This window comes from Odontomachus brunneus, unplaced genomic scaffold (assembly GCF_010583005.1).
Source record: "Odontomachus brunneus isolate Ranch 3 - 2012 unplaced genomic scaffold, Obru_v1 Obru_scaffold_013, whole genome shotgun sequence".
In the NCBI taxonomy this organism is placed as follows: Eukaryota; Metazoa; Arthropoda; class Insecta; order Hymenoptera; family Formicidae; genus Odontomachus; species Odontomachus brunneus.
Window position 1 is genome coordinate 1,097,160 of NW_022639463.1, and position 14,359 is coordinate 1,111,518.

The 14,359-nt window shown below is 30.8% G+C and overlaps 3 protein-coding genes across 9 annotated transcripts in view; 1 reads left to right on the top strand and 2 right to left on the bottom strand.

The window, feature by feature from the left end:
- The window catches only part of LOC116840926 (palmitoyltransferase ZDHHC15B-like), an 8,456-nt gene extending 3,365 nt beyond the window's left edge, over window positions 1-5,091 (top strand). The window contains exons 8-10 of one of the 4 annotated variants that reach the window (XR_004377443.1): window positions 420-1,753; window positions 3,128-3,187; window positions 3,550-5,091. Coding sequence is in view for 1 of the 4 variants with exons in the window: in XM_032808271.1 (XP_032664162.1) it covers window positions 420-506; window positions 3,128-3,187; window positions 3,550-3,619 (217 nt within the window). In the remaining 3 variants the exon portion in view is untranslated. Of the gene's footprint in view, window positions 1-419; window positions 3,188-3,549 lie in introns of all 4 variants that reach the window. The other 3 variants (XR_004377442.1, XM_032808271.1, XR_004377444.1) reach the window with 3 other exon arrangements.
- On the bottom strand, window positions 3,745-7,022 carry LOC116840927 (putative hydroxypyruvate isomerase). Of its 4 annotated transcripts, none has more exons than XM_032808275.1 (6): window positions 6,945-7,022; window positions 6,370-6,575; window positions 6,153-6,264; window positions 5,881-6,053; window positions 5,663-5,782; window positions 3,745-5,492 (listed from the first exon to the last, which is right to left on the bottom strand). In XM_032808275.1, exons 2-6 carry the CDS (start codon window positions 6,563-6,565, stop codon window positions 5,305-5,307), a joined length of 789 nt encoding a protein of 262 aa, XP_032664166.1. In that variant the 5' UTR covers window positions 6,566-6,575; window positions 6,945-7,022; the 3' UTR covers window positions 3,745-5,304. The 4 variants fall into 4 exon arrangements, with proteins under 4 accessions (XP_032664166.1, XP_032664165.1, XP_032664167.1 ...); XM_032808274.1 differs by having other exon boundaries at window positions 6,833-6,998; XM_032808276.1 differs by lacking the exon at window positions 6,945-7,022 and adding an exon at window positions 6,833-6,874 and having other exon boundaries at window positions 6,370-6,520.
- A 508-nt stretch (window positions 7,023-7,530) lies between these two features.
- LOC116840925 (lipase 3-like) lies at window positions 7,531-14,341 on the bottom strand. The gene is made up of 10 exons (XM_032808270.1): window positions 14,225-14,341; window positions 14,004-14,087; window positions 12,075-12,274; window positions 11,546-11,899; window positions 9,512-9,830; window positions 9,066-9,180; window positions 8,748-8,994; window positions 8,424-8,676; window positions 7,875-8,017; window positions 7,531-7,785 (listed from the first exon to the last, which is right to left on the bottom strand). The coding sequence occupies exons 4-10, from the start codon at window positions 11,585-11,587 to the stop codon at window positions 7,636-7,638; spliced, it is 1,269 nt and encodes a 422-aa protein (XP_032664161.1). The 5' UTR covers window positions 11,588-11,899; window positions 12,075-12,274; window positions 14,004-14,087; window positions 14,225-14,341; the 3' UTR covers window positions 7,531-7,635.
- Window positions 14,342-14,359: the final 18 nt, after the last annotated feature.

Genomic DNA, 14,359 nt, shown 5'->3' on the forward strand with positions numbered 1-14,359 from the left:
GAGCGCGTGAGAGAGAGAGAGAGAGAGAGAGAGAGAGAGAGAGAGAGAGAGAGAGAGAGAGAGAGAGAGTTTATGAACTACTGCATTTTATATCTCTGTGTTATATTAAAATTACAAAGACATTTACATTAAGTTGAGACAGATGTGAATACGTGAGAGAGGTGTGGATACATAAGTGGAAATTTATTGTCCCTTATTTTAATTCTATGTGTCAGATATTCTCTTCATGTTCTCTTTGATATATACAATTTGTTAGACATGTGGGAAAGTGGTTGGTGCACCATTACTTAGTATGCAACTTTTGCACATTTTGAATTGTTCCTTTTTTGAGCACCACCTTTTTATTTGCTTTAATACGACTGACGAAATAGCAGATTCAGTATTTTTCAATTGGAGTGCTTGCATTGGATGTGTTCTAGTCTGGGGAATGGTGTCGTCTACCCAGTACGATCGCAGCACCAGGGCACACCCAATACTTATGACTCCATGGGCAGTACTCAAAACAGGTCAGCATTATTAAAGTTCGAATACAGATGTAACATTAATTATCTTGATTCTTTACTATGGAACTCGTTTGTATTTTCTCAATAAGAATGTAATTCAGACACGGATAAATGCTTTAAATTGGTTTGAAGAGAAAGATGCTTTCTATAATTTGCTTTTGAGTAGTCCTGTTTTGTTTGATCACTTTTGATACTTATTCGTCTCTTTTTCCTTCAGTATTTATATATTCTTTAACCTTTTACATATTTATATGTATTTGTACAATTTCTGTCACTTTGTAGAGTTCCAGAGTAATGATAAGACTTTTAAGTGCTTCCAGGCTGCATGCAATGCATTTGTATTTTAATATTTGTTTGGCATTGGCTATCATTTTAATAGCTATTACTATTCCTCAGTCGTTTCTTAATATGCAACTTAAGCTTCTCTACAACGTCTGCAAAGTATAAAAAGTAAAATCTTTATTTACACTGCTTTTGAGAAAATGTTCCTTCCGACTGCAATTTTGTTTTACAGCATATTGCGTATCTTTTCGTGTTTCGTGTTTTGTGTATTATTTGAATGTCGATTTTTAAAGAAATTCAGAAAAAATGAATACTATCAGAGGAGGAAACAATGACCGCTACAAATTTTTACAGTATTTTCTAAGAATATTTTATTCGTGTTTGTTTTTTTTTTTATAAAGCAATATTTAACTATTGGGGAGTGTGTGAAAGAATTAATCGTGTTTTATTTTCCAACACAGAGAATCAATTACAACTTTTTGTTGTAAAGTTGCATGTTCTATATATGAGTACACATCGTATTATAAATTTCAGTTGAAGACCAAAAATTGTATTGATTGGTATAAAATTGTTACAATTACGAAAGAGGTATTGTGCATCTGGTTCTTACAGATAATATTTGTAGTGCATAAAATATGGTGTAACTATATGCAATTATCTTTTTTCCCTACGCGATCTCTTACTACACTTCTCTCTGCTCTTAATTATTAAAGTTTAAACTTCAATTAAATGAGAGAACAGAGAAAGAGACAAAAGTGACAAAGATATTGGTAAGATAGTTACACCATGAGGGTAGTAGACATGGGATGACATCGAGTAGAAGGTAGGGTGTGGCTTGCAGCTTTGGAGACGGGGTAAACTTTCCCGAGCGGCTGTGCAATGAGGATACTCATACTCTGTTGGGCCATGGCACCCAACAGTGGGGTGATGATACCGACTTTGACTCCCCACCTCCCTACGTAAATCAGGTACTTCGTAGGTTCGATCTTTAGATCAAGAGACAATAATCTTGTCTGCGTCGCTGGCACATATCAAAATGCCGGCGTTAATACGGCAATTATCGTAGCTTCTTTGTAAGTTACACATATAGACACTCGTTATCATTTAACAATCTGTACGTAGCCGTAAGATCTCTACCTCAATTCAGATACAAGATGTTCCACAATTCAGAATTAAGAGATGGCGAATTGTGGGACACCGTGTATATTCGGAGGACTCGACACATGTTCTCACGCCATAAATAGCGAATAAGTTCGATGTACACTTTGTAGAAAGAGTTTTCCGTTTGTCACTAAGTGGCATTATTCGTATACCATTATTTAATGACACTGCTCCGTTTAATTATCAAACAGTATTCATCAATAATGAGCAATGAATGTATACGTACATTCCGATAGTTATTACAAGTATTTGTATTTTATTGTTAACGGATGGACGATCTCTAGAGGACGAGTAAAGTAGAAGATAAGTATAGGTAGAGTACTAGTGAGTAAAATAGTGTGTAAGCATATTACACATCTGTACCAGGAGGACACGGTTCTTTTGTTGTAAAAATATAAGATTTTGTTTATATTTTTCATTCAGAATTTTTCTCCACTCTACGTTGTACGTGCTGTACAATACATGTCGGCAAAGATAGATATGAAAACATGAATTGCTCAGTATTATCGTTTGCGGATGGTATCATGGTTGGACGTACTATTTATCAATATACGTTGATCAGATGCGTGGTCTTTTAGATTCCCTACATTTCGTATGTGCATCACATGAAGTTTTGTCGTAAATATACAGATAAGCTTACAAAATACATCACGCTACGAAATTACAGTAAGTGTGTCTCTGAATACAGTATTCATAAATATCAAGTATTGTTTTCTTTTTGCCGAGTACGCGAACTTCCGCTTTCATTAACACAAACTAATTTATACGAACCGTTTGCTGCTTATTTTTCCCCTAATAATTCTATTACATCATTATAATTCCCTTTTAATAATTTTGAAATAACTTGTTTGAAAAAGTTCATAATTATATTATTAACTTGTTACAATTGCGTTATGTATTTATATACTTTTCTGTTTGAAAAAGAGAAGAGAAATGTATTTCTCTTTTACATTTTATATGTGTATCACACACAAAGTAAATTTGTTTTGTATACATAATTTTTTTGTAAGCTTGTACACGTCTCTCTCTTTCTTCATGATTAGCTCATCGAAACGTGCAAACTTGAATTTCATTTACAGCGTACATGTATTTACGCGCACATCTTATACATGTAGGTAAATACAGTAGCACTTATTTTCTGTTAATGTAATTCATGTTACTTAATTTCTGATTGACCACAGGTCCACCATTGATCAAATGACATTGGTAGAAGAAGCTACAATTTTGGCTCTTGGCACTGGGTAATATTATTCGTAGTTCATACAATCACATGTCACAGCCAAATCATGTTTTTGCATGCGTACACATAAGAAATTTTTTGCTACCTTTTTTTATGCTATGTTCCGGAACTTATGATCTATATCAGTGACTTTGACTGGGTGCGAGGAATGCTAATTAATATGGCTTGCGCGTTTATATAATTATATTTGTAACAATATTTGGAATAGCTTTTCTTGTCTTTATTCTTTTTTCTTTTTTGACTGTAGGGCATCTGTTATATCTCGCTTTTGTTATAGCGCGCAAGATTTTCATGCTTTACACTGCTGTCAAGCTTCCTCGAAGATGATTTTCTTCAATGTAATATGTAAAAAATATTTTACAGCACTGCTGTGATAGGTCCTGGTGTTGATGCCGACCAACCACCACTGTTGACTACCGCGGAATCTGTTTGAACGGCACCGTTTGCATGAAAAACCTCACGTTATATGCCTCTATGAAATTGTAATTTCCCTTACGACGTAGCGAGTACAGTTCGAAATGCCGACTTATTTTCGGTGTTTCCTTTCTTTTTTTTTTCTATACTCTAAAGTGGAATTAATTTATCGGTATGATGCGTCGGGATTACGTGATGCTCCTCTTGCGAAGGAAATTCATCAAATGGTTATTGCAGTAAGTGCAAATATTTTTAACGTTAGATATTGCCCCGCGCCAAGATACTTTTAATATTGACTGTATTATATACATATATTGTAATATATACACGGATCGTTGTTAAAATTATTGTTATGGTTACTCATAATTTTAATCATAGTATATTTCACATTATAAGTGAATCATCTCCTTATAAATACGATACATAATATATCGATGTCATTATAAATTTACAAATTGCTTGAATGTAGATTACGACTTGTACCATTGAACAGTGAGAAGCGTCACATTGCGATTTAAATCCGGAAAATACTGCATTTGCAATGAACATCCTTATTAAGATATAGATACGTACACGTGTGTGCTGAACAAGAGAAGAATTACAAATATGAAAATTCGTCCACACAAACTTTACTGTGAGAAAGAAATTATATAGGATGATTCTAAATAGTAATTTTGAATGGGATTGGTATAATATATATAAATTAACGATTTTACTGATGTTAATTTTATAGAAAGTATTAATCATTTTTAAGTTGCGTGATAAATTTAGTAGTAATATAAATTTAGTAAAATACATTTATTGGAAACGTATTATATTATTTCAAGAGTGTTTATAAAATATGCGTGAAAAATGCTAAAGTATATTTTTTCTCTCTTGCTCTGTCTCTCTCTGTAAATGTATCAAACTTAACTTCTTATACGTATGGAGAGAATCATCCTATTAATTTTTAAAAAATAGATACTTAATATAGATCATAATTTTATTCTATATGATACAAAATCTTTGATTGAGTGCCATTGATTTTATAACTTTTTAATAATTTCAATTTTGATGCAATGTTGCTTTATCGCACACACATAAACACACACATACATATATATATATTATCAGGAATATCTGTTGTCTTTTTCTTTACATTAAATGAGATAACTGTGTAATATTAACTATTAATAATATATTACATAACAGAATTAAGAAAACAAGAGTTTGTACTTATATGCATAAATAATTTTGTTTTTTTGCGGCTTATATGTCAAATTGGAGAGACAATGTTATCTCTATAAATATCTAATTACAGAAAATAAATTATCCTATTAATGTTTTATGCAAAATTTGTTACATGCTATGAATTTTTGGGCACAAAAGATTGTACATATGTTTCATATTGGACTGCCATATTTGCTTGTACAAGTTTCTTAAGAAATTACTTATATTTATATTTATGAGTAATGTATAATAATAGTAAATATATATTTATTGCTAATTTCACACATATGTAACTATACTAAAAGCCAGGTAAAATAATATAAACGTTTATTTAAACTTACAATTTATGTAATAATGTTTATTCCGGCATGTTTATTCTGTATTATTACATATATATTTCTTTTAATGTACGTTTACAAAACAAGAGTTTCATCAAAAATTCTTAATTGTTATTAATTTGAAACCTGTTCAAATATCCTGAAGATATACTATATATTACAGTGTGTAACCATAATTTGTAATCCATTTTAATCCTTCTACTGTTGATGATTTTGGCCGATATTCTAAACCAATGTATCCACTGTAGCCCACTGTTTCTAATAGTGAGAGAACATATTTGTAATCTATTTCTCCTGATGTATGTGGTTCATGCCTATCAGGTACTTGAGCTATCTGAATGTGACCTGTATAAAAATCATAATGGAATTTTATAAAAATAAGCCTGTTGTTTATTGCATAAGCCTGTTTTTTCTAGTAAATTATATATTGAGATTATAATAAATAATGCTTCGGAGAAACTGCATATGTGAAATTATAAGAGAAATTATAAATATAACAATATAAAGATACTAACCCACATAAGGTAAAAATTCTTGAATGTTTCTTGTAATATTGCCACAACAATGTTGCAAGTGAAAGATATCCAATTGTAGCTTGAAGTGTGTATTATTTATCTTTTCTACTAGATCTAAACCTATAATGGTAAAATAAAAAATAATAGGACTTATTGAATATAGAGAAATGATTTCTGTTGTTTGTTTCAGAGAATGTTAAATGTAATATATTTTGTACCTTTTCTAAAATTATTCATATAGTAATTTGGTACACTGTAATTATTAATCGGTTCAATCACGACAACAATGTCTTCTTGTTGACACTTTTCGATAGCATGCAACAAATTTTTTTCATAAATTGCATCGTTATCTATGGTGGGTGATACTACTGTTCCTGACATTACATGAATCCTGTTAGGACAAGACATTGTCACAATTATATGGCTCAAACTTATGAGAATTAATCCTTAGTTAGGTTTATATTTATTTTACAGTGCATAGTGTACTTACATCTTACAATCCAAAGCTTTAGCATATTGGATTGTTTTAGAAATACTTTCTTTAAAATCATCTTCTTTACCTGGGATTGCAGCATAACCTAGTTCTCCCTTTGTCACATCACCTGTTGTGATATAAAAATATGAGGATTTGATTCTTAAAAGAAGAATTGGTTTTTACTTTCAATATTTATATGTGAGAGTATGAACGTGAAATTATCACACTATACCTGTGAATACATTCAGAAGAACTTGACAAACGCCTGCCCTTTTTTTGGCTGTAACAACCTGTTCAATGGAAAAGCCAAAAGGAAATCCACTCTCAACTGCTTTAAACCCAGCTTGTCTTGCCAATTGATATCTGTCAATAATACTAGGTACCTCCGTAAACATAAAAGACAGATTACTAGCGAATTTCAACGCCATGCCTGCTCCTCTGTTCAAGTACATTCAAGTAGGTATATTAAGGAAAATTAGCACGATAATCTTATCTATGATAAAAAAAAAACTACTGAGAAATCATGACTGTCCGTGCAGATAAGCACTTTGATATTAAAGTATCAATCATGTGCTAATACACTTGTTTACGGGTTGGGATAAGTATTCTTTTTAAGAAATTTCTTTTTTTATAAATTTCTTATAGACATTTACTATACTACGTAGAAAATAGGTTAAATTTGACAATGCACTAACATATAGATGATAATTTTGGATAAACATCGATTATTTTCAAGAAGTGAGTACTTTCACATTTAATCTTTTTATTCAAGAGTTGTTTGAAATAACACAAATATTATTAGATTACTTAATTCCTAAGTCAGTTGATTGGAATCACTTGAATGACAACACATGATCAATCGTCGGTAAGGAGTAAAAAAAAATTGTAGTATCTATGCAGGATATTCTTGAGCTAAAATTATAGTGATACTTTAGTTAAATTTTTAAACAGTTAAATAAGCTTTATTTAATATTTTATGTGTATCAAGTTTTACAGTTTTTTTTTTATCTTTTTAAATATATAATATAAAACCTTTTGTGTATCAACAGGAAAAACTTGAGACTTAGAAACTAAATTATATATTTTTGTCATAAAAAAATGTTATCTCACTGTTTACTTCTTTTTATATTACATTTTCATAACATTACACACATACACATACACACATACATATAAATAACATAAAACCTAATGAATAGTGTCCAAAATAAGTTTGAAACATGTTATCTAAGAAAATAATGTTGACTATGATTTTCAGATGACAATTAACATATATTTGGCATCTATTTGGATTGCGCTATAACGTAGTAAGAAATGCTGTTTCCCTTAATTTCTCATGAGAAACAATGCTGTAACTTCCACAATTAATCTTTACAAGTGAAGAGATGCAGTATTCTTGAATCAATCCCTGTATATAATGCATGCAAGTACATATTATGTTAACAAAAGCTAATTATTTCTTAAAATTATTTTTTAAAATCATTTTTTAAAATAAATATTAAAGTTTTTTCAATATTTTCACGATATTAATATACAGGAGTGTTTTCGCATCACGGCCCCAGAGATAATCAATATGATTGAATTTGTCATATTGTATTTTCTTGACTTGCTTAACATTTGGTAACTTTTTCGCCAGTTTTAGAACATCCTGAAATGATTATAAATGTGCAATATTTGCAATAATTAGTTTGCGTTTGTCATACTATTAAAACTCATAAATAAAGATATGAAACCTACAGTGGTATGAGTGAGAAAGTCATTATCGCTGTAAAATATTGTTACAGGTGTCTTTACTTTACTAAGATTATATTCTGGTGGCTTAATAGATCCATACAACGCCTTATTCAGTTCGGCGCCATGATCGTATTTCTGAAAAGATTCTGTAAAGAACAACAGTGATCACGAATTATGTAGGATGTTGTACAATATTTTAACAGCATGCTTTAGAAGTTAATTAGAAAGAAAAACATTTTGAAATTTAAAAAATTTTAATTTAATTTAAATTTAAACTTTTTTAGTTAAAATTTTAATTTTTCGAAATTGATATAGATTGAAAAATTTATATCGATTGAGTTGTGATAGTTAAAATTTAAAATTAATTTAATTTTTTAATTAAGTTTAAATTTTTAATTTAAAATTAAAATTAAAATTGGAATTAAAAATAAAAAATTTGAATTTAAATAAAAAAATTAAATTTAAATTTGTTGAATATAATTTGAACTACTACAACTTAATCGATATCATTTCTTTGAAGACAACGTATTGGTTTTCCGTTACTATACTTACTGGAGGTGATTAGTTGAGCATAATGGAATACTTGTTTGGTCGAAGCACCAGCTGGAAAATGCCCGAATATCGAAGGCAGTATTAACTTATCAAGTTGATCGCTGCCAAATCCAGCGATAAGATGAAACCAACAATAACAGAAACCCTTTGTCATTGCACGAGGAGCTGTACGTACGAATGAGCTTAATAAACGTGTCTGCCACCATTTGTTACGCGGGAAACACTGATGTACGTTGCAAACGACGGATCCCCACTGTAACACTCTTGATATGACAGATACGATGTCGTTGTTAGGATGTCGTTCAGGGAACAAAAATACATTACCTCCATTAAACGGTAAAAATACACGAGGCATTTTAAAAGCGGGCTCTTTTGATTTGCCAGGTACGCTATAGGCGCCAAACTTATCATGCTTTTGACTTTGTCATTGTACTCAGGTCTCTCACTTCCCATAACGTAGAATGCGGTTGTACCTTGACTGTAACCGATATAATACAATTTGGTGTGGCCAGTTTTATTCAAGATATAATCTATCAACGCTGGAATATCGTAGTATCCTATCTCATGCCAACTGCAACAGAAATGTACATCGTTTACATGGGCGATATGTTTGGGTTTGCATTTAAAAGTTCTTTAAATGACCTGAAATTCCAAAATTCGCTGTCTTTAACTGAGTAATACTTGTGGTTTCTTGAGTAACTATTCCCACGTGCGTTTCCGAGCCAAACGTCGAAACCATTATCGCACAGAACGTATGCTGTAACGTGTAATTTTATATATGATTTATATGTGTAATTTTATATGTGATTACAAACAATACCCATGTAGCACAAAGCACTTGCAAAGCGCTCATATAGCGCTTTTATAGCAGGAAGATGACACCTGCAAAAGCACTTTCTGAGCGCTTTATAGACGCTGCTGTGCTACTTGGGTACATATGTTAAAGTGTATAAAATTCAACAATATATCTGATAACAATTGTTTTCTTAGAGTCTTATGTAAAAACAATATATATATATATATATATATATATATATATATATATATATATATATATATATATATGTGATATAATTAAACTTACTAACCAAGAGCATTATGAGATCCCAATAGCACCCAGTCTGCGGAACTGGATAAGAGTCCATGAAATAACAAAACTGGTACTTTCGAGGATGTGAATGCACAAGGAGTTTCTGAGGTCTGGTGACACGACTCGGGAGAAACTGACGAATTGTGATTACTATCATATATATCGGCAACATTCCAATCGTTAGTGTGATCATCTAATGACACGGGCGGTATCCGATCGTCAGAAGGAAGCACGCGATGTACGCGCAAACGATAGTCATCCTCCGTCCAAACATTATGGGTTTCGGCGATGTAACCGTGAGTTTTTATCAGTTCATCCTATTTGGATAGAGATTAGATAAAATTAGATAAGAATTTGTTTTGTGTACAACTTATTTTATCACTTCATTCTATGAACTTATATTAAACGATGTTATATATATATATATATGTGGAAAATTGCATACTTTTGATTAGCTCTGTGATTATACTGCAAATTTAATCTAATTTCTTATATGATATTCTATTTCTTATGTGCACATTAATTAATTTCTTAGACGACAACGGTTGGATTCATTTCGAGATATTTGCATTGAATCTTATCTTTATCGGATTATTGTCAGATGTAGATGTCATAGAGATATTTATCTACTCGTCTTTTAAGATATCTGTATAAGCTGTATGAATTTATTATATATTCGCATTATATATTATTTTTTCTTGGAAAATGTCACGATGAAGAATAAAATATATCGAGCTATGAAAAATGTTATGGGAGAACGAAGCGCACGTAACTTAATTATTCACATGTGAGAGTTGAGAGCGAGAGCGTGAGAGAGAGAAACAATGAGGAAGAGAAGTTATATTAGAATTAGATATAATTTATAAAGTATTTAGTATTAATCTGAAATTTATGACACGCAACCGATAGATATTTCAAGGAGGATAATCCGATACTTTGAGATGTTCTGACTTTATTTAATTAGTTAATAAAATACAGGGTGGAATGTGATGTGGAATGTGATATTCTATTTAAATTAGGGAAATTTTTTATTGCGTAGAAGCAGATTGTTTGGATAGAGATTAGATAAGATTAGATAAGAATTTATTTTGTGTACAATTTATATTCTAATATAAATAAGTTTTATATACAATTCCAGATAACACAGAGAATTTAAAAAAAATTCAGTCGTATGTCACCAATTCTGAATTCATTTTCAGATGTAAAAAGAATTCTTCAGAGTTCAGTTCAGTGAAAAGAATTCTTTTTGTATCTAAAAATAAACTCAGAATTGGTGACATATGACTGAAATTTTTAGAATTCTCTGTGCTATCTGGGATCATATACGATCTTTCTAAATTATGCAATTACATCTATTACGTTTTACGACAAATGAGTTTCTGTCCAGATATTACGAAATATGCTATGAATATTTTTATGAAATACAAATGTTCTTAATTTCAGAATATTCAAATTGAGGATTCTATGAATATGTGTACAACATTGTAAGCAAAAATTCATATATTTATAAGAGAAAAAAATGTTTTTCAATTACAAAAGATTTTCAATTAAAATTTTGAATTTAATTTTAATTTAATTTTAAGATTTAAATTACAAATTTAATTACAATTACAAATTACAAATATTTAAAATTTAAATTAAGAAATGTTTCATATTTAAATTGAATTTTAACTACATTTAATTTTTCTATTTAAATTTTAATTCACACATATAAGAATGAATAACAAATTTTTTAAATTAAAGATTCAATTTTTAATTCAAATTTAATTTATTTAATTTCAGCCATAATTTGAATTTAAATTTGCAGTTGAAATTTAATTAAAGAATTAAAGTTATATTAAATTTACAGATAAAAATCTGGATCTATTAAATTATATATTAAATCTATAAATTTTACGTAAATTTAGTGTGCGAGAACTGCTGTAATGTATTAAGCCAATGCTCAAGGATTAAATATATACGCATCCATCTCTGACGTAAAGATAAAAGCAAAAAAGTAATAATGCTAATGCGACGTAATAATGCGTCTTACCGTTGTCATGTGGGCTTCATCATCACTCGATATTTCCTTCATTTCACCGTGGATGACAGTCTGCGATGAGAATCTGAGTCGTTTCACGTGGTGAAATTTGCGAACGCGTTCCGCACGTTCCACACGTATACACGTTTCGCAATATACGGAGTGCGGCCTCTCTTCCTTTCTCTCTTTCACTTTTTTTTCCTACTCTTAGGCGCAACTTTCGAGAAAGCGACGCGCGAAATTGCGCGGCGGAAACGCAAGGAGCTACCGTTTCGCGCGTTTCGAGGAAGAAAGTGCGCGCGTCCGAGCGAAGGTGGGAGGCAGTTGCCTTTTTCGTGTCTTATACCGAAGTCGGCGAGGATTGTTCTGAAAGTATAACTTAACGAATTTACGCCTGTGAATTTATATATAGAAGCGGTGCGTGTGTCGCGTGTCTCTGACAGATTAGATTCTAAACTATCACGGACAAAGACGCACAATGACTACGAGTGTGAGTGCAAGTTCTTAGATATATATGCGTCAGCAGTGACGTTTAACTTACAGCGTAAGGGACAATCACACACGAAGAATCCATTTCTTTCTTTCAATAAGCTCTTGTAGGGTATCTTTCAGCGAATCCTTCGTCAAATATTGAGTCTGCACATTATCGAGTTTTTATCGATTTTCAGTAATAATTCAAATAAAAATAAAATTCTCACTTGTAACTCGAGTAGCGAATGCTTTGAGACGGCCCTGGATCGCCTACGGGCACGCATGCGTGATCATTATATGAATATAAGTCCGCGTTCTACAATATTAGTCAGCATTTGTGCAACAGAAATGAACTTTATACATTGTATGTAAAAGTGCAATTTTTCTGCTACTGAGTGCAGAGGGATATATATATATATATATATATATATATATATATATATATATAATCAAGTCACTCGAAAACGCAATGAGTTTTTCAACCGTATCCAATATAAAAATTTGCCCTTTCATCATGTGTCTCTCTTTGATTAAATTGAAGAGAAACAAATAATTTTTAGAAATAAAATAAACACGTAGCGAAAACGTACGTAAGATGAATCTAATCTTAGAAGAATATTCTAATAAGCGAACTCAATCGTTTTCAAGTGACAAGATGACGTCAAGTAACGCTTTTTAATAACTGGTATTAATAACATATTATCGATGTTAGAAACATCATTGATGCGCCATTAAAACGTCACTTGCTGGCTTAGATGTATACTGAATATAATCTATAATCCCGGGAAAAAAAGTTTATATATGAATTTTGTCCATATATGGTTATATATGATCATATATAATTATATATGTCGACATTGAAAAGAATACTATTGTGAAGATACAATTTAAGTAAATGCTTATGTTTATGGTAGCCCATGATATCGATGTTTAATCGAATTAAATTGTTTTCTTTTTTCATTTGGCAATTTTCGTTTTATACATGAACATATATAATTAGATATAATCATATATAAGATCACATATATGGACAAAATTCATATATAATCATATATAATCATATATATTTATATATAATTATTTATAATCTTTTTTTTCCCGGAATACCAACTGCGTTTTGATTATTGATCATGTATTTTTTTCGTAACATGAATTCGTGAAAAGTAAAAAGTTTTTGTTGAATTCAATGCAATTTTTTACTTTCGGCTAGGAAAAAGGTTACATAATCGATACTCTGAAGTTTAAAGAGATAAAAGTGTACCAACCTTTTTCCATTGACTGTAATTTTAACTAATAATTTTGTACTGAATTATCCTTTTTTCGGCGTAAACGATGATGTATTTTATCATATTAGGTTGCTACATCGTCATCAATTATACGTTATTGCAGTTGGAATAATCAATATGAAATTATTATATATATATATATGTATTTGGCGTATCAAATCACAATTGGTATAAAGTAACACTATAGACGCTCATTACCCAAGAAAAACAACGTTATCTTAAAGTATTCCATTTTACTATGTAAAATTAAGTCAGGATAACTTTATTTTCAGTACAAAAGTTAAGTTTCTGTTTACTGAAAAGATTATCTAATGTCCGCCTGAAAGATAACTTTTAATATCCAAAAAAATATTTAAACACAACACTGCATTGATATAAAAATATCAAGTTGGTACATGGATATAAATTAAATATATACCAAATGATAACTATAAGATGCATAAATGAACTAGCTATTAAGCAAATTGTAAATTATTTAATTGATGTCACATTAAAGGAGACGAATTATTGATATTGACTTGTTATCTTATAGATACGTTCTAAAAGTTAACTTCAAAAACGTTAACCAATAGGCAATCTGTTCTACTTGGGTTATATCGAGCGTATTATTTATAATTGGATAAACTATCTAACACATAATCAAAAATCTTGAAGTATACTTTCAGATAGAATCAGTCTCCATATAAGCAGAATTTATATGACTAAATATTTACCTTGTAAGGTCTTGTATCTCGATAATTCCAAAATTACTGCACATATGGAATTTGAGTAGAGATTCTCGTTGGCGGCGCTGTGTGCTAGGGAAGTAACACGAAAGTAACTAAACCCGGAGTTTGGGAAATGTCGCGAGAAATAAGATTCACTCAACAAGAATGTCACGAGAAACAAGAATCTCCTAATAAACTTGCGATAAATGAAAATTTTGCAGTCTTACCGCACAACAACATGAACGGCCACAGATTAACGTTTGTCGACGATAAAATCAGCTGGCAATGCCAGGGACACGCATTTCGGTGTATTTCCATGTGCGCGGAGAGCTAAGTGAGACACACAGCCGGCGGTGCTGTGC